General features: G+C 55.2%; 9 protein-coding genes across 9 annotated transcripts in view, besides 17 other annotated features; all 9 read left to right on the top strand.

Moving 5' to 3' along the window:
• Positions 1–130: 130 nt before the first annotated feature.
• Positions 131–162: a sequence feature (GA-rich).
• Positions 163–190: a microsatellite.
• A 235-nt stretch (positions 191–425) lies between these two features.
• Positions 426–1,748, top strand: Tco025E_00527 (uncharacterized protein; the record flags this gene model as incomplete). Its single annotated transcript, XM_029367468.1, has 1 exon — positions 426–1,748. The coding sequence occupies one exon, from the start codon at positions 426–428 to the stop codon at positions 1,746–1,748; it is 1,323 nt and encodes a 440-aa protein (XP_029232426.1).
• Positions 1,749–2,052: 304 nt separating this feature from the next.
• Positions 2,053–3,537, top strand: Tco025E_00526 (uncharacterized protein; the record flags this gene model as incomplete). Its single annotated transcript, XM_029367467.1, has 1 exon — positions 2,053–3,537. The coding sequence occupies one exon, from the start codon at positions 2,053–2,055 to the stop codon at positions 3,535–3,537; it is 1,485 nt and encodes a 494-aa protein (XP_029232425.1).
• A 20-nt stretch (positions 3,538–3,557) lies between these two features.
• Positions 3,558–3,587: a microsatellite.
• A 349-nt stretch (positions 3,588–3,936) lies between these two features.
• Tco025E_00525 (uncharacterized protein) lies at positions 3,937–4,254 on the top strand (the record flags this gene model as incomplete). The annotated part of the gene is made up of 1 exon (XM_029367466.1): positions 3,937–4,254. One exon carries the CDS (start codon positions 3,937–3,939, stop codon positions 4,252–4,254), a length of 318 nt encoding a protein of 105 aa, XP_029232424.1.
• Positions 4,255–4,368: 114 nt separating this feature from the next.
• Positions 4,369–4,392: a microsatellite.
• A 227-nt stretch (positions 4,393–4,619) lies between these two features.
• Positions 4,620–4,643: a microsatellite.
• Positions 4,644–4,759: 116 nt separating this feature from the next.
• Positions 4,760–4,817: a sequence feature (GA-rich).
• A 131-nt stretch (positions 4,818–4,948) lies between these two features.
• Positions 4,949–4,974: a microsatellite.
• Positions 4,950–5,007: a sequence feature (A-rich).
• A 235-nt stretch (positions 5,008–5,242) lies between these two features.
• Positions 5,243–5,274: a microsatellite.
• A 73-nt stretch (positions 5,275–5,347) lies between these two features.
• On the top strand, positions 5,348–6,826 carry Tco025E_00524 (uncharacterized protein; the record flags this gene model as incomplete). Its single annotated transcript, XM_029367465.1, has 1 exon — positions 5,348–6,826. The coding sequence occupies one exon, from the start codon at positions 5,348–5,350 to the stop codon at positions 6,824–6,826; it is 1,479 nt and encodes a 492-aa protein (XP_029232423.1).
• Positions 6,827–6,848: 22 nt separating this feature from the next.
• Positions 6,849–6,889: a microsatellite.
• Positions 6,890–6,968: 79 nt separating this feature from the next.
• Positions 6,969–7,017: a microsatellite.
• Positions 7,018–7,673: 656 nt separating this feature from the next.
• Positions 7,674–7,716: a microsatellite.
• A 481-nt stretch (positions 7,717–8,197) lies between these two features.
• Tco025E_00523 (uncharacterized protein) lies at positions 8,198–8,962 on the top strand (the record flags this gene model as incomplete). Its single annotated transcript, XM_029367464.1, has 1 exon — positions 8,198–8,962. One exon carries the CDS (start codon positions 8,198–8,200, stop codon positions 8,960–8,962), a length of 765 nt encoding a protein of 254 aa, XP_029232422.1.
• A 213-nt stretch (positions 8,963–9,175) lies between these two features.
• Positions 9,176–9,234: a sequence feature (A-rich).
• Positions 9,235–9,249: a microsatellite.
• Positions 9,250–9,324: 75 nt separating this feature from the next.
• Positions 9,325–10,332, top strand: Tco025E_00522 (geranylgeranyl transferase type II beta subunit; the record flags this gene model as incomplete). Its single annotated transcript, XM_029367463.1, has 1 exon — positions 9,325–10,332. One exon carries the CDS (start codon positions 9,325–9,327, stop codon positions 10,330–10,332), a length of 1,008 nt encoding a protein of 335 aa, XP_029232421.1.
• A 406-nt stretch (positions 10,333–10,738) lies between these two features.
• On the top strand, positions 10,739–11,878 carry Tco025E_00521 (uncharacterized protein; the record flags this gene model as incomplete). Its single annotated transcript, XM_029367462.1, has 1 exon — positions 10,739–11,878. The coding sequence occupies one exon, from the start codon at positions 10,739–10,741 to the stop codon at positions 11,876–11,878; it is 1,140 nt and encodes a 379-aa protein (XP_029232420.1).
• Positions 11,879–11,956: 78 nt separating this feature from the next.
• Positions 11,957–11,978: a microsatellite.
• A 95-nt stretch (positions 11,979–12,073) lies between these two features.
• Positions 12,074–12,106: a microsatellite.
• Positions 12,107–12,142: 36 nt separating this feature from the next.
• On the top strand, positions 12,143–14,113 carry Tco025E_00520 (uncharacterized protein; the record flags this gene model as incomplete). Its single annotated transcript, XM_029367461.1, has 1 exon — positions 12,143–14,113. One exon carries the CDS (start codon positions 12,143–12,145, stop codon positions 14,111–14,113), a length of 1,971 nt encoding a protein of 656 aa, XP_029232419.1.
• Positions 14,114–14,482: 369 nt separating this feature from the next.
• Positions 14,483–14,508: a microsatellite.
• A 5-nt stretch (positions 14,509–14,513) lies between these two features.
• Positions 14,514–16,490, top strand: part of Tco025E_00519 (ubiquitin hydrolase) — a gene marked incomplete at both ends in the record, with an annotated part of 2,034 nt that continues 57 nt past the window's right edge. Inside the window, one exon of the mRNA XM_029367460.1 lies at positions 14,514–16,490. This exon is cut by the window's right edge and continues 57 nt beyond it. Within this exon, the coding sequence (XP_029232418.1) occupies positions 14,514–16,490 (1,977 nt within the window).

Genomic DNA, 16,490 nt, shown 5'->3' with positions numbered 1-16,490 from the left:
TCTTCTTAAAGCGGCACTCAGTCTTAAACTTACTGTGATTTTGTTGCAATGAATGTGGCAACGAGGGGGAAAAAAAAACGAATGAGGGCGAAACCGCGAGACGGAGAGCGATTGCAGCGAGGAGGGGAAGTCTGTGTCCTCTCTTCCCCTCTCTCTCTCTCTGTGTGTGTGTGTGTGTGTGTGCGTGCGTATTTGGATTGCGGGTGCAAACGACGACATCTGACTTTGTAGGATCTTTTTTTTTTGTGCGGAGCCTTTTTACATTTTTTTTTCTGCTTTTGTTTCTTGGATTTCTTCTCCACGCCGGCGTTGGCGCGAGCGTGTCCGCATGCAACCGCGAACGTTGCTGACAACCACCACCCGCACGCGCGCGCACAAAAAGAGAAGAAAAGGGAGCCGGTGCCACTGGCGGCGGGAGTAGTGTGATGCTGCTGACTGCATCGCTGCATCGCCGCTGGTACGCCCCGGGCGACGTCGTCCGCGCCGAGGTTTACCTCCATGGGCTGCCAATTTCACCCAGCGGCACTTCCAATGGAGTTGCCGTGCGCCTCGGGCAGGTGGACAACTACTTTGCCGACGTCGACGCCGATGCCCCTCCGGTGGTCCGAGTGAAGTACCTCACGGCGCGAATTGTTGGCGTTTGTGCCGTGGATTCTAGACGCCTGCAGTACACTCTGGCAGGGGAGCGGGCGGTGGCCGAGCGCTGTCGAATGCTTGTCGACGACAAGCTATCGAAGGACTACAATGCCTACACACTCTTCTGCTCGGATGAGGTTTCCATGGTAACCAGTTTGCCCCTGCGGGAGCGGGAGTCGAGGGCGCTGGTTGTGACCTTCACGTTGCCCGATTATTTGCCGCCCTCGTTTCGCGGTCAATGCATCCGCTTTTATTACGCTCTTCACCTGTACGGTGTTCGTTGTGGCCCACTGGATGTGAGTGTGCCTGTAAAGCTCCGTATCCCAATTAAGGTGTACTCGGCGCAGGCGATTCTCACCCCACTGCTGCTTCCCGCATCGTTCCCGCTGGAGGGGTTTGACGTTGGAGCAAAGGTCATTCTTCGGCAGCCCACCCCGTCGCCTGCCTTGACGGGGCCGCTGCAAAGTTACCTGCTCCCCGCAGAAGTGGAAGACTTTCACGCCCACGTGCTTTCTAAGCGGGCACTACACACTCGGGCCAGTCAATTAGCGAAGCAGCGCATCCCGCTAGAGTTCCTCTTAACTTTGGGCGGGGAATCGGCCTTGACAGTGGCGCTCGCCTCAACGACAGTAGTGATTGGAGACAGCTTGAGTGGTGTCTTTGTGGTGAACAGCAACCCGACGTCCCAACCAGTGAAGGTTATTGGTAGCCTGGAGTTTCTTGAGTGTTGCGCCGCCAAACACGTGAAGAAGGGCGTCTCTTGCCATCAGCTTCCTGGATGGGGGAAGGAGCTTGTTGTGGCGGAAACAAAGGTAGTGGAGGAGTTTGACTGGGTTCTGCTTGATCGTGCCTCCACCCGCTTTTCTGTTCCCCTCACGAACCCAAATATCTATTCATCGATGCACACAGACGTCGTGACTTTTTGTTGGCAGTTGCGGCTACGCTTTCTGTGGTGCAGGTTGCCCGTGTTGCGTCAGTGCCGCGCAAGCCAACGTGAGGAACTGAAGATAGAAGAAGAGGAACCAGAGCTTGTCGTGCCGTTGATAGTTGTGCCACCGTTTCAATGTGAGCAACAGCCATGCAAAGGCGCAACGCTTCAGGTCTTCTGCTGAGGCTTTTTGTCAGCCCCAGGGATATTTGAGGGATGCTTTACCACGTCCCACGTCATTTTGGCCTTCTTCTCTCCTGCAGCGGCTGTGATTCACGGACTGCTTGACGTGCGTTGTGTGGCTGAGCCCCAATCTCGTCAAGAGGGTTTATTATTTTTTATTTTTATCTAAGGTATGCGGCTGTGTGTGCAATCATCCTCTTCTTTCAGTATTTTTAACTCTCTTTTTTTTTTTTACTTTCACTGTTGCCTGTCTTTTGTTCTTTTGCCCTCCGCCTGCGCGCTTCCAAGGCCGTGCCATTCCCTGCATGTCTGAGGAGGTTAATTCTTCCGTTCCGCTGGAAGACGAGCTGCCGCTGCTCATCCTGCGCAAGTCCGGGCACACGATCGCGGTGACACGAGACGAGCCTTGTGTAGGGTCTATTTTGCCCTTTTCTTTGAGCGTCTGCGACGTGGTTCGGGTGGCAGACAGGGATGCGCTGCGAAGGGCCCACGACGACGGCCACGTCGCTGCGGTGGCGAGGGAGTGGCCCCTCCAGGCGCGCGTGAAGGTTTCCCTGGGCCCCGTCGGGGAGAACGTGCACTGGTTGGTGGTGCTGCGGTGCGGCAGCGAGGGGCCGGCGGTGCCGGTGCCGGTAGCCAAGAGCTTTGGCGGCAGTGAGGAGGATCTGCGTGAGGTGGCGGCGTGGCTGAGGCTTCTCAAACTGAAGGGATCGTGCGAGTTGTGCCTGGCGAGTGAGCCGGCCGTCTCGGAGGTGCGCGTCACGGGCGAGGTTGGACACCTGCGCCTTCCCCAGACGGATGAGGGGGTAAACGAGCAGGTGTTTTTGGGCGACTCTCTGGAAGAAATTGCGCTTCGCCTGGAGGAGTTCCTGCGTTCGTTTTTTCTCGCCGCGGTGAGGGCGCCGACGGCCGTGTTTTGCCCCTCGCCACTGCCACACCCGCTGAACATTCACTACGGGGTGCGGGAGATGCGAGTGGCGGAGCACCGTGCGGCCTTGCTTCCCATGCGTCCGTTGCTGCTCCTCGGGCAGCGGCTCAAGGAGTGGCCGGGGACGCTGCAGGCGCCCTCCGCCCCTGCGGCGGGTGTGCCCCGCACGGGACAAGACTGGGAGAGGCATCTTCTCCGCAACATTCATCTTCAGCTTCCGACAACCTCGGCGATTCCTGGAGGGAGGACGTATCTCGTGAGCGGGGCGTACGACTACTACCACTACCGCGTGGACGGCTTCAGGGATGATGGGTGGGGCTGCGCGTACAGGAGCGTGCAAACAATACTCTCTTGGTTTCAGTACGAGGGCTTCATGACGGAGCCGATGCCAGACATTCGCGCCATTCAGGGTATTTTGCATGCAAAGGACCCGGAGAAAATGAATCGCAAGTCATTTGTGGGCTCAAAGGACTGGATTGGCTCTTTTGAGGTGATGATCGTGATCCAGCACTTCGTGCCGGGCATGGAGTGCACCATACGCCGCATGGAAAGTGGTGCAGACTTGGACACGGACCCGTCCGTGCAGCAACTTCTAGTAAGCCACTTCCGAAACAAGAAGGCCTGCCCTGTGATGATCGGAGGAAGCAGCTACGCACACACCATTTTAGGCGTCGACGCAAACCTGGCCACAATGGAGGCGCGCTACCTTATCGCCGACCCGCACTACTCTGCCGGGGAAACCGGCCTGAAGACGGCCTTGAGGAAGGGCTACGTGGGCTGGAAGAGGGCGGGAAGCTTTTTCGAGGCCAAAAGCTGGTACAATCTTTGCATCCCACAACTGGCATCTTACGACCCACGCTGATGCGACCCGCCCCCGCCCCGAAAAAACAAACAAACAAACAAACAAGCAAAGGCTCTGGGGGTGGGGAGGCGAGGTAAAACTTTTTTTTTTTAACGGCCCATCCCTGCGACAACTTTGCACAAGTCGGAAAGTTGCCGAGAAGGAAATGGAATGCGCAAGTCTGTTGTTGTTCGTTTAATTATTTTTATTGTGTCTACGCGTGTTTGTCTGTGCCGCTCCTTCCAGTGTGTGTGCTTTTTTTTTTTTCATTTCTCATCTGCTGGCGCGCGTCGTTTCCTTTTTTTTTTCTTTTGGACGAAGGGGATATTCATTGCTTGTGAGAACACCGCCTTTCTCGCTCTCGCGCGCGCGCGCTCGTCTACCGGGGGAAAATCGATTGCAAGTAAAGCGCGAGGAGAGATGCTTCTGCGGCGCATGGCACCGAGGGGGACGGCCTTAATGGCAGCAGCCCCGCTCTTTTCGAGCTCCCGCGCCTACAACATGTTTGTCTTTCGTGACCCGAAGCGCCGCCCTCAGCTGACGGAGGAGGAGCGAGCCCAAGTTGTCATCAATCAGGAGGAGTGGCCCGAGGAGTTCAAGGACTTCGACCCCGATGACCCGTACAAGAAGAGCCCCGAGATTATTGAGGGCATGACCAGCTGGAACCTCTTCCTCTGGGGCGTGGAGTGCGCCTTTATCTACCAGTTCTACGAGCTTGTCTTCCCGAAGAGCATTTGACGCGGGGTTCGTCGCCGGGGTTTGGCGGAATGAGTGCGCCCCCTGCGCTGACGGCACCCGCCGGCGCGGCGGCGAACGCGCGCCGAAAAGGAAATCAAACCAAAATCAACAACAAAGAAAAAGAAGAAGAAGAGGAAGTAAATGCTTAGGTAGCGGCGGCGGTGGTATTGGCGGGCGGCACACGCACTTGGAAGAGCTGAACGCCGCAAGGGAACTAGAGTTGGATAAGAAGAAAAGCAGAGGAGGCGAGGCGAAGTAACTCTCCGTTTTTTTTCCCCCTCCAACACTTTTCTTCTTATTCAATTCTCGTGGCGCATGGCTTCTCTCCTGAACGCGACGGCGGTACTATTACCCTGCAAGGATGGAAAAAAAAAGAAAAAGAAAAAAAAGTAGTGTTGAATCTTCTTGACTTTTTTTTGTGTCTTTTTTTTTCTTATTGACACGCGTCTGCCCTCACGGTGTGCCCTTTGGCCGCCTGTGCCGTAGCAAACGCCTCCCTGTACCTTCGCTCTCTCTCTCTCTCTTCTTTTTTTTTTCTTCTTCTTCTCTCTGCCTCTCTCTCTGTTGTGGCCCTCAGTTTACCGTGGCTGGCCCGCAGCGAAGGTACGCCCACGTCTGTATAACTGGTTTGCCGTTGGAGGGTAACTCTCGCTCCGCTTGGCCACCCCCCGCCCACTGGCCGCCAGTCAACAGGGTTGTTGTTGTTGTTTTTTTGTGGTTTAAATTTTTATTTTTATTTTATTTTATTTTTTTGCCGTAAAACCGTCTTGAGGTTGGCGTCAGCGGCGGGTCGGCGTGGCCCTCTGCAGGGGTGAAGGGGGAAGAGCGCTTCCGCGGAGTTTGCATCGCGGGACCCAGCGGCACGTGAAGAGCCGTACGAGCCAAAGGGGCGAAAACGACAAGGCGAGGCCAAATAGACGTGATAGAAAAGTAAATACGAAATAGTAATAATACTAAAAAAAAGCACATAAATAACAGGAGGCCAAGGAAAAAACAAAACAAAGCAAACAAACAAACAAAGAGAGGCGAAAGCACAGGCAAAAGTAGAGGTATTTGGATAGTGAATTTGAGGTTTGTGGGTCAAGCGCGGGCGATGACGACGGCGGTGAACGCGGAGGGCGATAAGGGGGTGCTCCTCTTTGAGCGTCCGAGGTACTTGGGCCGGGGCGTTGAGGTGTTCAACGCGGACGACGTCCCCGTCACGCCGTGTGGCTCTTTTCTCCAGCCAGATGAGTATCCGAGCAAAATTAGCATCAATGAGACCTTTTCCATTGATTTTCAGAGCCCGGGGAGTCTGCAGATGCCGTTGGGTTCGATTGCGTCGTGCGCCGACGTTGGAAGCGCGACGCAGACGCAGTGCCCTGACGAATCCTGCTCTTTTTTCATACGCAGAAGCGCGGACTCCGGCCAAAAGGCTTCACAGCACCAGTTCCGCCGCGTTCTTCTTATTGGACCCCAGGGGCTTCTCGCCGCCCACGTAACGGCAAGGCTCCTGAAAAACGGCCACCACGTGAGACTGCTGGAACGCGACTACCGTGGCAAAAGCGCCCTCCACGGTTTAGCGACCCTTATTGAAACACGCCCCTCCCGTCTCTCCTTGTTTTACGAGGACGACCTTTCGTTGGCTGTGGCAGACTGCGACGCCGTGGTCTACGTTGACGGACCCAATACTTCGGACATTCTTGATGAGAATGAGATTGAGCACCGGTTTGTCACATCCATACAAGATGTATTTCTCTCCATACGCTCCAGCGGCCAGAGCGTCAGACGGGTGGTCTTGATTAGCCCTGCCTCCGCCATTTTCCCTGTCGAAACAAGTTTGGTCGCCAAAGCACGAAGTCTGCAACGTGGGCAAGCGGCCGCCCTACGGGAGGCTGAGCGAATATCCTACAAGGCAGGTGTGCCGCTGACCGTGATTCTCCCTGCCATGGTGGTGGGCCCCTCACTTCTGGGGGAGAGTGACAGCAACGTTCAGGCCCTGGTGCGGTTCGCGGAGCAGCGACGCCGCTTTACGTCTCCTTTGCATTACAATATTGTGGACGTCCGAGATGTGGCGGAGGCGTGTGCGTTGGTGCTCATGGCGCCCAAGGCAGAATACCAGAAGTACATTCTTTCCGGCGGAGAAATGAGCCTGGCGCAGCTTGCCTGCACCCTCCACGAGTGTATTCCCTTGCTGTCTCCGCCCAGACGACCCCTACCCGTTTGTTTAACGAGGTTCCTGTATTACGTTGGTATTCTTCGCATGCTCGGTTTTGATTTTTGCGAGTGCGTCGCGGCGGAACGGATTGGTTGGAGCTACGCGCTAAGCAGCCTCAAGGCTCAGCAGGAGCTCACAATGCAGCTGCGAAGTGCCCCGGCGGCCGTCGTCGCCGCAGTGGCATGCGCAATGCATGTGCCGGCGGCGACGCCGCAGCCGCGCCTTGTCACCGCCCACGTCGTACCATTGAAGAGGAACGACGCGCAGCTACCCCGGTTTTGTAAAGTACTTCACCTTGCCTTTCTTTCGTCGCTCTTTGGCACGATTGGCTTTCTCGCTGGGAGGTACTTTTACACTCGACGCACACCGGCCTGAGACTGACAGCGGGATCAATACCAAAAAAGCAAAAGCAAAAGATAAAAAAAAAAAACGGAGAAATTCGAATCTCATTAGTGTGTTTTTCATATTTCAGTTAAAGCAGAAAACTCTCTGTGTAAATGTTAACACGTAATTTATGTATAGATATATATATATATAATATATTATATATATATATATATAGATATGACTGTGTTCTTCTCACCGCTTCTCTGCGCCTAATCCGGCTTTTGGTGTTGTTGTATCCTTCCCTCCTAAGTGAGTGTTTTTTTTTCTTTTGTTTGTTGTTGCCCCTCCGGTCACGCGAAAATTTCTCGTGCTGCACCGCCTGTTACGCTGGGAACACTTATAACTTTGCCATTTGCGACCTCGCCTGCCGCCCCACATGCGGGGAGCCTGCAACGGCGGCAATTCGCGATTGCTCTTCATCTCTCCGACACTCCTCAATTTCATTTGAATGGCCTGCCTCCCATTTATTTTTTTGTTCTTCCGCCTCTCCCTCACTTCCTTTTTTCTCTGCACCGCGTTGGTGGAGGGGCGGCACTTGGACATGGAGCTACAACTGACGGCCTCCCGAGTTGCTGCTGTCGGTCTGTTTGGTTGATTCGCTTCCACCGCGACAAATGGAGGCGGCGGGGCGACGGCTGGGCGGGGCGTGCAGGCCCTCCCCTCCGGCTTCCCCATGGGCGGGGCGGTGTGGAGCCAAAAAAAAAAGCCTCCTCAGGGCGCAGCGGCGAGGCGCCCTCTGCGCAGGCTCCCTGAAGGCCTCACGGAGGTGCCCTCCATCGTTGGGCAGCCTCTCGGCATCGCCCCGCCCCCACCAGACACACATGGAGCGAGCAATACACAGACACACATGCACACACACACACACACACACATGCACAGGCTGAAGGGCATGCAGCTCCAGATTTTAACGGTGGGCAGGAACGGCGGCGCAGGTTCCTGAGGCACCTCGGAACGCCTTGCTGTGTATTACGCAAACGAGCTAACCATTGCAGCGTCGTTGTCGCGTCCAACTGCGCCCTGGGTCACAATCACTCGCTTCCAGGGGCATCGCTTGTAGGTGTAGGGACGACCTGCTCTCATGGGAGGCTGACGCTCTTGAGGGGCGGTCTGCCTCCTCCCAATCACACACATATGTCACCTATTCATTTCTCTTTGGCGACAAATTTTTTCCATTTCCATACATGGAGGTGAGCGAGGATGCCTTCTTATTTCCCCTTCTTTCAACCAAACAAAACAAACTTTTGCTGCTATTTGTGAGGGAAGCACCACGTAAGGGTAGGGCCTGTGGGAGGTGAACGAGGGGGTGGTCCCTAAGCTGCTTCTTCCGTTCCCACACCTCAGTTACTCTGCGGGAGCAAAATGCTGCGACGTGTGAAGGCGGTTGAGTGCCTTTTTGCGGTACACGTGGCCGCGTTGCGGTCGGTGTCTCGGCGAAAGCCGCCTCATGAGACGACTGCAAATTTACCTGGCAATCCCACTCCTCAGATTGATGACGGGGGCGAAAAAGATGGAGGCGGCAAGACAAAAGGAGGAGCTGGGACGTCACAGGAGAGCTTCGGCAGACGCCTGTTTACGTCGTGGCAGCAGGGCGTCGTTGCCAGCATGGGCGCAGTGATGGGGATAGGCGCCGTTAGCTTTTTTTTCTATGCCCCCGTGAAGGACGACACCGTGCATCACACGGCTGTCGTGGCATCGGAGGCACTGGGCGACGCGCGTCTGCGTGAGCAGGCCATACAACTCTCAAAGGAGGTTGTGGAAAATGTGTTGAAGGATGCCAAAACCCTCGACCTTGTCGTGCGGCTCGTAGTCCAGGTGCTGCGGCAAGATGACACCATGATTGCCGTCTCCTCCTTCCTACGCGCCCTCTTTGAGGACCACTACACCCAGGAGGTGACCAAAAAGTTTGTCTTGATGACTGTCCTGGACCCGTGGATACAGGAGCAGCTGCGTGGCATAGCGAAGGACCTTGCAAAAGGTTTATTGAAGGATCCAGAGGTAAAGAAGGCACTGGTGGAATTCCTCACCGATTCTGCCGTCGTTTCGCTACGGGATGAGGAACTGCGCTACGATGCAGCACGTGCTGTGAGGTCGGTAGCGAAGCGTATTGTTATGCCATGGTCCTGAGTCGCGCCCTTGTGTGCCCACTCGACCAGCTGACACGAGAGTGTCAAAAGGACAGGACCGGCGAAGAAGACACACCCATGGCCTTGTCAAGGTGGCGAGCTACAGTATTCAATAACTGCGGTTATATGAATAGCATATCTACACCAGTGTAACCCCGTTATCTATTGTTGTTAATTGCAAGCAATATCCTTCTTGTACGAATTTTTTTAATAGTTTTTTTGTTTTTCTTTTCTTCCCTTCTTTTTCATGTATTATTATTGTTTCATTGCTTTATTTATTTATTTATTCCCCCCCCCGTGCATCACTTTAGCTGCAATTAGGTCTGGGTTTGGGCGGGTGGGGAGAACGCGTTTCGAAGGACGATGACGGCAGAGCCCTTAACACGGCTCTTGACGGAGCTGCACCAGAAGTTCATATTGAATCTGGACGACCACAAGGACAATTTAGGCTACTGGACGTTGCAGCACTTGAAAATGAATGGTGTCTTTTGGGGCCTTAGCGCCATGGAACTGATGGGTCAATTAGATAAAATTAAGCGGGAAGATATTATTACTTTTGTGCTTGCGTGCATGAATAGCGACGGTGGCTTTGGTGGGAACCTGGGGCAAGACTCCCACATGCTTTACACCCTGAGTGCCGTCCAGCTGCTCTGCCTCTTCGGCGCCCTGGACTCCATCGACAGGGAGAAGTGTGCCCGTTGGGTGGCATCCATGCAACTCCCCGATGGATCCTTTCAGGGCGATGAGTGGGGGGAGGTAGACACCCGCTTTGTCTACATCGCGCTGAGCTGTTTGCAGCTGCTTGGAAGGCTCCCTCTCATTGACCTGGAGGCGGCTGTCCGTTGGGTGCTGCAGTGCCAAAACTGGGATGGGGGGTTTGGGGTTGCCCCAGGGGCCGAGAGCCACGCAGGTCAGATATTCTGCTGCGTCGGGGCTCTTAGTATCGCTAACGCGTTGCATCACATTGACAAGGAGCAGTTGTCAGCTTGGCTGGCTATGCGACAGCTTCCATCTGGAGGGTTGAATGGCCGCCCTGAAAAAAAGGCGGATGTGTGCTACAGCTGGTGGGTCGTGTCATCTCTCGCTATGCTTGGGCACGCGGATTGGATTGACCGCAAGACTCTGTTTAACTTTATTTTGGCCTGCCAGGATGCCGAGGGCGGCGGGATTGCGGATAAACCCGGGAATATGGCAGACGTGTACCACACCTTCTACGGTCTCTGCGGGCTGAGCCTCCTCGGGTACGAGGACCACCCGCTGAATGAGATCAACCCCGTCTACTGCATGCCGTACTCGGTGCTGGAGGGGCTGGGCGTGCCGGAGGAGAGGGGGCTGCACGTCGGCAAACGCGCTGCTGGCGGTTGCCCCTAACCACACACACTCATGGGAAGCGCCGGAAGAAGTGAGGCGCTGGGAAGAAAAGCAAAGGAAGCAGCGGTGAATGCAGAGACGACGAGGGAGCACTCCCCCTTGTCCCCTCTTTTTTTTTGTTCTCACTTCTTTTGCTGCTTTTTGATCTGCAGACGTTTTTATTTATTTATTTTAATCTTTTTCTTTCTTTTCGTTTGTCTTCGCTTTATATGTCTCCTCTGGGCAGCTGAAAGGGCCTTGTTACCCCACACATTGCACGCAACACATTTTTGTTTTCCTGTGATACCTTTTTCCCCCGTTTTCTCCGTTTTTTGTTTTTGCCTCTGCTGAGGCTCTTCACTTGAGAAGCGGCCCGTTTCGTTTCTGGGCCTGCGTGTTTTGTGCGCCGCTATCATCATCATGCAAGATGCGACGTGCTGCTCTTGCCGGCCTTTCACTCTGCTGCGGCTTGGCGGCACAGAGGCCGCAGCAGCAGCGTCGCCTCGATGCGGCGCGGGGCGGCGGGCCGCCAGGTCTCGTGGACCACTGTAGGCTGCTGCAAAGAATCCGGGCGGGCCGGGAGCCGGAGCAGGTTAGGCGCCGGCGCGTTCAGGGTGTCGTTCGTAAGATGGAGGCGAACTACACGCAGTGGCTGGCGGAGTGCGGGGCGAAGGAGTCGCTGCTGGTGCTCGAGGCCCTGGCAGGTGTGGCACGGTGCCTTAAACGGCATCGCCCCGCCACGACGGAGTTTCAGCAGGGGGAGACGGAGGAGGACTGGAGCGGTGCGTCGCCGTACTTTTCGCCAGGCGCGAGTGATTGGCTCTGTGTTCTGCTGGAGCGTGCCGCACACCACGCCTCGCGTCCCGAGGACTCTCTGACGCTGCTTTGGGCCGCCGCCGAGCTTGAGCTCGCAGATGCGCAGACGCTGCAGCATCTCTCTCGCCAGTTGACGAGGCGAGAGTACACGGGGAATGCAGCCCCTGCGGAGCTGGTTTGCGTCCTGCGACTGATCTCGCTTCTCGTGAAGCGCTGCCGCATGCCAATTCCGCAACTGGATCACCTCCTCTGTCGCCTGCACACCGCCCCACTCGACGCACGACAGTCACTCAACGTCCTTTCCTCGCTCTTGCGGCTGCGTGAGAGGAATAGCGTGCAGATGGTGCGGTCTGTCTCACGGAGGGCCGTGGAGGACGTCGCGACGTACACCCCGAAGGACGTTATCTACGCGCTGCAGGCGATTGCGCTGTTAAACTGTTGTCATGAGGCCTACGTGGGAGCCGTTCTCAACCGGTGCATCGACTTGCATGCGGAGCTTAAGCCGACGGAGCTCGGGAGCGTCTGCAAGTATGTGGCGATGCTGAGTGGCTCACGGGCAAACAATGAGACGGCACTGAGCTGTGCGAAGGAGCTGCGCCGTCTGCTTCCCGCACTTTTAAGCCGGGCGGAGCAGCTGCTGGGCTGCTTTTCGCTCCGTGACGCTCGTTGCGTGTTGGGCTGCCTGGAGCAGCACAAGGTGCATCACTCCGTTGTGTTTTCACGCCTGACGCCGCTTGCCTCGGAGAAGTAAGAAACAAAAAAAAGCGGGAGGAGGGAAATGAACAACAACAACAAGAGAGAGCTAAGGGCAAAACATACACACACACACATATATATATATATATATGTATGCATAGCCCTTGCATTTATAAAGACGAGGAGGCGGAGTGCCAAAATGAACGACGAAAACAGCCATTCTGCTTTCGTGCTGTTTTTTTCTTTTCCTTCTCTCTGTCTCGACCTCTCTCTCTCTCTCTCTGTGCGTGTGTGTATGTTGGGCGGCGCGCAGGGAAGAATGGAAGGACCGCCAACGGACGAACTGGGAGCCTCGCCTCTGCCGAGGGACCTGCTTCTCGAGCGGCTGCGCGAGAAACATGCGAGGCTGCGCCAGCACCACCTGGATGAGGTCCAGAAATCCCAGGAGTTGGAGAACTTGTTTACCTCTAAGAAGATGCACGATCTGCCGCCGTCGCTGGATTTGATCTCCGATGAAATTACCCTCGCGCTGAGCGAAATTGGCAGACGCTGCGAGGAGCACGCGGTGCCGCAAGTAGGGCAACTCCTTAAGGACGTTCGCGCGATGATGAATCGGCAGCTTCGGGAGGCGTACGCCTCACTGGAGGCGGGCTACAAGTCCGCCTTTCACAAACTAGAGGAGAAGGCGGCGGGGCCACGCCGGCCGCAGGAGACTGCCAACGCGGCGCGAAAGTCGGGGACCGCGGCGCTGCAGCGCTCGCAGTCGGAATCAGCCCCTTCGAACGAGGAGCGAAGCCAAAATGCCTCTTCCGACAAGGACCAGTCGAAAATGCGGGTCACTGCCGCAAAGTCGTTCTCGGTGAGAGAGTTTTTTTCGTCACTGTTGAGTGTCTTTGCGGAGATAACGGCTGTTCTGCTTCGCTGCGAGGTCGTCCGAATCTTTATTTGCGATGAGTATGATAACTTGCGCTGCGGCGCCCGATTTCCCTTCGACAGCACCGTGGGCGATCCCCTGGCGGGGAGTGACATGGAGTTGATGCTGGCGAAGGAGATTCACACCACCGTCTGTCGCAAGTTCATTGCGGTTAACGGGCGGGAGCCGCAGCGGTTTGCGGTGAGCGAGCGCGACCGCGGGGCGATGGAGGAGGAGCTGCGGCAGCTGGGGTGGAACTCCATGACAAGCTGCCTTATTTTTCCCATCTTTTCAAGCGAAGGCTGTGGTCGGTCCTATGGAATGATTCACGCGGTGAACAAGCAAGGCGTCGCCGCCGGCCGACCGGGGCTATTCGACGAAAACGACGAGGTCCTTGTCTCGATGACGGCGCGATTGTTGGGTTGCCTCATGACCCGTTACCCCACGAAGTATTTTCAGCTCCCCGTGGGGAAAAAACTGCGAAAAAGTCCCATTTCCTCATTGACGAGGAATGATGAGCCGCATTTGCCACCGCTGCTGGAGGATGAGGTGGAAGGGGCGGCGAAAGTAGGGAATAAGGCAAACCAGATGTTTACGCGAGTGCTATTTTTTCGTGCACCCATCAACGCCATATATCAACCACGTTCCCTGCGCAAGAAGGTCCGTAAGCTTGAGTCACTGCACATTATTGACAAAACGCTTTCCACGGTAGAGTTTGACATTGCCGCGTTGGAGGAGCTCTGGCGGGTCGGTCATGAAGAGAATACTATCATGCATCGGCAGTGCCAGGAGCTTAATGAGCAGTTAAACACGCTTCAAATTCTACTGAGAACTGTTTTGGACGCCATTGGCGCCTCACGGACATTAGGCAGCATGGGAGAGTTGGCAAGTTACCTGCAGATGCTGGAGCTGTACGCCCGCCAGGAGAATATCCCCATGCTCGCTGAATTAATCTCTCAGGTTCTGCTGAACGCCCGCCTGGAAATTTCTCTGCCACCGGAACTGAAGGGACTTCCCCCGGGGCGTCTGTCGCCGAATGAGATGATTCGCATCGAACGCCGCATCGCGGAAATCCCTTCCAAGCTGAAGTTTGGCGCCGCGGCACCGTCTGGGGTTCGTACTTACTCCTGTGATCCGCAGCGAAGGCGAGAGCAGGTGCGATTTTTTAACCAGCTTGCTGAAAAGCGTGCATTGGATGCCGCGGCCAAGGGTGCGCCAAAGCCAATCAGGGGATACAAGCGTGAAACAGAGGCGGCGCGGGCAAAGAAGGTAAATCAGCCAGCCTCCTCGTTGCTGCTGTTTGGGCCGACCGACTACGCATCCAAGCGGCCATTTCAACTTGGGAAGCACGAAGGAGGCGAGCCTCCATTACTATGATGTACACTACCAGCAACAGCGGCGGCGGCAGCAGCGGCACTTGCACCTTTTCTGCCCTTTTTGCTCTTCTTCCTCTGCTCGCATTCGCCAAGTTTCCTCCCCCCCCCCTCCTCCCTTTATTTTATTTTATTCTGCTTTCTCCCTTTCTCTGATACTGGGCAGTATTGTTATTATTATTACTGCCGATATTATTGCCTGTACGTCAGTTTCTCTGCCTGTATCCCCGCCCGACGGCTTTTTTTTTCTTTCGAAGTTTGCCTGTGCCTTTTCTCTTCAGCGCAAAAGAAGCGACAGAGTGAAGTAATTGACTGAAGGAAAAGGAGGCGGGTGCGGGTGCTTCGTGGTGGCTCCTCCGACGTTTGCCTGCAAAAAAAAATAAATAAAAAGTAAATAAAGGGGCATGAGTGGGACGAACGCGCAACAGTCGCCGCGCGGCACGTTGCCCAGCGAGGACAATGAAGGGTGTGCAGACGGAGTGGAGGGGAAACTGCCGTACGTCGGACTCGTGAATCAAGGCAACACGTGCTACTTGAACTCCGTCATCCAGGCCCTTTTTTACCTGCCAGCCTTTCGCAAGACGCTCTACGCCATGGCGCACCCCGAGCGTGACCCCATCATATTAGCGTTGCGGAATATATTTGCACAACTCCACTGCCTGACACCGCTCGTCTCCACGAAGGAGCTGACAGACGCCTTTGGATGGGGCGCCGACGCCGCGGGGGTGCAGCACGATGTTCATGAAATGATGCAGAAGTTGTTTGATAGACTGGAAATCATTTGTAAGGGAACTCCCCAGGAGAATTTTATTCGTGAGCTTTTCTACGGGGAATTGACGTACATCACGCGTGTCGTGGACGGCGGCAACTACGTCTCGCATCGAAACGAGGGCTTTTACGACGTTGAATTGCTTGTGAAGAACATGAAAACCATCCTTGACTCCTTTGACCACTGGGCCAAACCCGAACGCATTGAGGGGGTCTTGCTGGAGATCGAAAAAGGAGGGCCGTGCACGAAGCACACCATTGAGCGAAGCCAGCTTTTTGTGCGTCTCCCACCAGTTTTGCTCATTCACCCCAATCGGGTAGAGTTTTCAATGGAGACACTGACCGTGCAAACACTGCCTGGGGAGTGGAGCTTTTCAACCACGCTTGATCTTGAGCGGTACCTTTCACGAGAGGCTGGAGGAAGTGAGGAAAAGTCCTTGAGTCCTCTCTATGAACTCCGTTCCATTGTCGTACACCAAGGCATAGCAGAGAATGGGCATTACATTACGTATGTTCGCTTTGGGGATCAGTGGGTATGTTTTAACGACATGTATGTGTTTCGCCTCTCGCAAGAAGAAGTCATGCGTTCGGCTTCTTGCAGCAGCGAAACGGGGACGTTTTCCAGGGTCTCCAACGAGCGGGCGTCGCTTCTCGTGTACGTAAATAAGTCCTCGTTGGGCGATGTATTGGCGGAAGACCCGGTCCCTGCACATATTAAGGAGGTTGCAGAGGAAATCGAGGCTGAATGTGGACGCATACGGCAGGAGAACTATACGAACGTTACGTTTAGATACATTACAGAGGCAGAGTCGCTTGCGGGGGCGCTGGAAGGTCACTACAGCCCCTCGGTCCAGGTGTCAAGCACAACAGTTTCCGCCTCCTTTTCCATAGACAAAGTCCACGCCGCTATTGCTGAAGACCTCGGTCAAACTCCCGACGGAATTCGCGTGTGGGTGTACGACAGCATCGGTGGCAAGGGCGTGCGTAAGGCTTGCCCTCACGAGGACATCAATTGTCTTGAGATTCTTTTTGTGGAGATCCTTCCGGATAAAAAAGAGAGCTTTTGTCGTATTTCAGGTGATGATCCTTTTTTTGCCCTTGTTTGCATCGTTGATGCGGAATCGCTGGGACCCTACAACATCATTCACTCCCGCGGGGAGTTGGAGCAGCTCGTGAGTGGCACCGGGAATGAAACCAGACGTTTGCTTTGCGTGCAAGACCAAGACTTGTGGGAGTCGTCGGTTGAGAAAGTGTTAGTGGGTGTCAAGGTCGTTTTGTGTCCCGCGTCAATGTCCAACGAGCGTGTGTTGGAGCTGCTGCGCCAGCGCAGGATGAGGGAGGTTGAGATTCTGCTGCTTGATCCTTGTGGGTCGGGGAAGTCGACGTCCACTGGCAGCATTTCTGTCGATGCCGAGGTGTCGGATGCGGAGATGCAGGATAAAATTTATAAGCACCTGTGCGAGACGCAGCATTCTGCTCCGGCCTCCGCAGAGCACATTTGCTTCCAGTACTTTAATCCCCACGCGAGACAGCTTGTAGATCCCACGGAGGCTTCTCTCCTTTTTCCGAGTTCCACGATTGCGGGTTCATTTGACTTCGTCTGGCCTGGTGGG

The sequence above is a fragment of the Trypanosoma conorhini genome (assembly GCF_003719485.1).
Source record: "Trypanosoma conorhini strain 025E chromosome Unknown Tco_14.4_contig_00012, whole genome shotgun sequence".
Classification (NCBI taxonomy): domain Eukaryota; phylum Euglenozoa; class Kinetoplastea; order Trypanosomatida; family Trypanosomatidae; genus Trypanosoma; species Trypanosoma conorhini.
Note: the sequence above shows the minus strand (reverse complement) of the source record. Positions and strands in the feature narration are given on the sequence as shown.